This window comes from Sinocyclocheilus grahami, unplaced genomic scaffold, assembly GCF_001515645.1.
Source record: "Sinocyclocheilus grahami isolate Dianchi unplaced genomic scaffold, SAMN03320097.WGS_v1.1 scaffold52.1, whole genome shotgun sequence".
NCBI classification, from domain to species: Eukaryota; Metazoa; Chordata; class Actinopteri; order Cypriniformes; family Cyprinidae; genus Sinocyclocheilus; species Sinocyclocheilus grahami.
Window position 1 is genome coordinate 1,155,096 of NW_015505231.1, and position 2,641 is coordinate 1,157,736.

The 2,641-nt window shown below is 36.4% G+C and overlaps 1 protein-coding gene across 1 annotated transcript in view; it reads left to right on the forward strand.

The window, feature by feature from the left end:
* LOC107583309 (B-cell scaffold protein with ankyrin repeats-like) overlaps positions 1-2,641 on the forward strand; it is a 110,359-nt gene that overhangs the window by 64,616 nt on the left and 43,102 nt on the right. Inside the window, exon 8 of the mRNA XM_016269487.1 lies at positions 1,843-2,039. Within this exon, the coding sequence (XP_016124973.1) occupies positions 1,843-2,039 (197 nt within the window). The remainder of the gene's footprint in view (positions 1-1,842; positions 2,040-2,641) is intronic.

Consider the following 2,641-nt stretch of genomic DNA (forward strand, 5'->3'; position numbering starts at 1 on the left):
GCTGAATCTCTGACCATTGCCGCCTGCTCCCGCAACATGTGTTTCGCTCCAGCGATTTTCGTGTCCACTCCTTTAAACATTCTAATATTGTATATAATTTTGGTGCATCAGGGATGTGGTGTATTTAAATATTTTTGAATGAGCATTTGCGCTGTTTACTTTCACTTTCGATTTCTCAATCACACGCATCCCTGTGTAAAGGGAGCACATCTTACAAGATCAGATATTTGTCAATGAGCTCAGGATCTGTTGAGCAGCAAATACTCCAGCATGGTCTTGTCAGTCATCTCTCCTTATTCTCGACCTGTGATCAGTCAAAGCTGACCCCAGCAGCTCTTGTTGGATGCAGGGTTGCCAAGTCTGCATTTTCTCCACAGAATTGGGCTACTTTTAAACTGTTGCCATGGGTCGATTTTCCCAAGTGGGTTAAAGGTTTGAAATATTGCATGAATTACATTTGACTGAAATGCTTGTATTGAAACATGTTGCATTCTACCTATGATAAAACTTTCATGGACTTCTACATTAACTGTTCCCTTCTGGTGGAATGACCTGCCCAGCTCAATCCAAGCAGCTGAGTCCTTAATATTTTCAAGAAACGGCTGAAAACACATCTCTTTCATCTTCATTTGACCATCTAAGTCTAGCACTCTCTATTCTAATGCTACATCTAATTTTATCTGCTTGTTTTTTTTATTAAAAAACTTGACCCTCTAACACTTGCACTCACTATTCTATTTCTATTCTAGCTTCTTGTTTTATTTATAAAGAAAAAAGAGCCTCTAACACTAGCATTCTCTATTCTTTCCACTTATTTTATTTTTATTTATTATAAATAATGATCTTCTAACACTAGCATTATCTGTTCCTTTTCTGTTCAATTGAATTGTTTTATTTTTATTTAAAAATGACCCTCTAACACTAGCATTCCCTATTCTTTTTCTATTCTTTCTACTTGTTTTCTTTTTATTTATTATAAAACAAAGTAAGCAAACAAACAAAAAAATTGCCCCCTACTGTCCTTTTTTTGTGAAAACTAAAATATGGTCACATTATAAATATACTTAATTATTATGAAAATACCAGAGATGGCTTAAATAACAATATTATATTGTCTATATTGTCGCAGCCGAGTGTTTATTATCTTTGTTTTATCATTTAAAACAATTATATCTTCTGTTTACTCAGTTACAGATATAACATGATGCCTTTGTCCATATAAGGGATTTCTTTGAGGGTCAGGAGTTTTCTACTTCTGTGACTGGATATGTGGATTTTCTGTGCGAGGGCGCCCTCTGGCGACCAGTATGAATGAAACAGACATCATGTGTTTATAGCGCTAATGGCCAATCCATCATTTTGAGGGGAATTTTTTTTTATTTTTTTAATAAGTATTGGTTCAGGCACCGTTTAGGCACCGGAACCGTTTTAAAAGTATCGATTTGGCACCAGTATCGAAAACAAAAAAGCTGGTCATAGCGCCACTAGCTGGCAGAAGGAAGTTTGGCACATAAAAATTACTTTGACATATTCCTCCTTTATTTTCCAATTTAAATGCATATTGCCCACCATTCACTGTTTTCCTAAAGCTACTGGGTGGTGGTAAGCTTTCAACGTTGCTTGCAGCTTTATTTTAAATTGAGCTCTTTTAATAAGATCTACACTGTAAAACATGAAAATATACTGATTGAAAATCACTTTCTTTGGTGCAGTACTCTAAGAAAAATATTTTTTTGAAGTTGTAAATAAAAATGATTAGACTGTGTTTTAAAATATTATTGCCATATTCTACTTAAACATAATTTACATTTTTAAGTAGAAATTTGTTCTTCTCTTTTCCAGAGTGTCATTCAGAGGACATTCCTACTCTCCTACATTTTGCGGCCCAGCATGGATTGCGAGACCTGGCCAGTGCTTTGCTGCAGTGTCCTGGATCCCGGCAGGCCCTTAAGATCCCTAACAGCCATGGACACACACCACTGGATCTTGCACACGTACATGGACACAACCAGCTCTATATACTCCTACAAGAGTCATTGGTGAGTAAAAGTTCTTAAGCATAATTATTTCATACATCTTCTATAACCTGTCCAACTTTTATAATCCAAACCCATACAATTAGAAGCATCACTGGAAAGCAAAGGTCAATAAAACTCACCAGCTTCAGCCGATACAAGAGTTTATGCAACATATACATCTACAGATGTTATAACAAAATCCAACTCTTACCCCTCACGTTCTGTTGAGCTTGACTTTTTTTTTTTTTTGGAGGGGGGGGGGGGATTCCAATTATGTATACAGTATCTCACAGAAGTGAATACACCCCTCACATTTTTGTAAATATTTTATTATATCTTTTCATGTGACAACACTGAAGAAATTACACTTTGCTACAATGCAAAGTAGTGAGTGTACAGCTTGTATAACAGTGTAAATTTGTTGTCACTCAAAATAACTCAACACACAGCCATTAATGTCTAAACCGCTGGCCACAAAAGTGAGTACACCCCTAAATGAAAATGTCCAAATTGGGTCCAAAGTGTCAATATTTTGTGTGGCCACCATTATTTTCCAGCACTGCCTTAACCCTCTTGAGCATGGAGTTCACCAGAGCTTCACAGGTTGCCACTGGAGTCCTCTT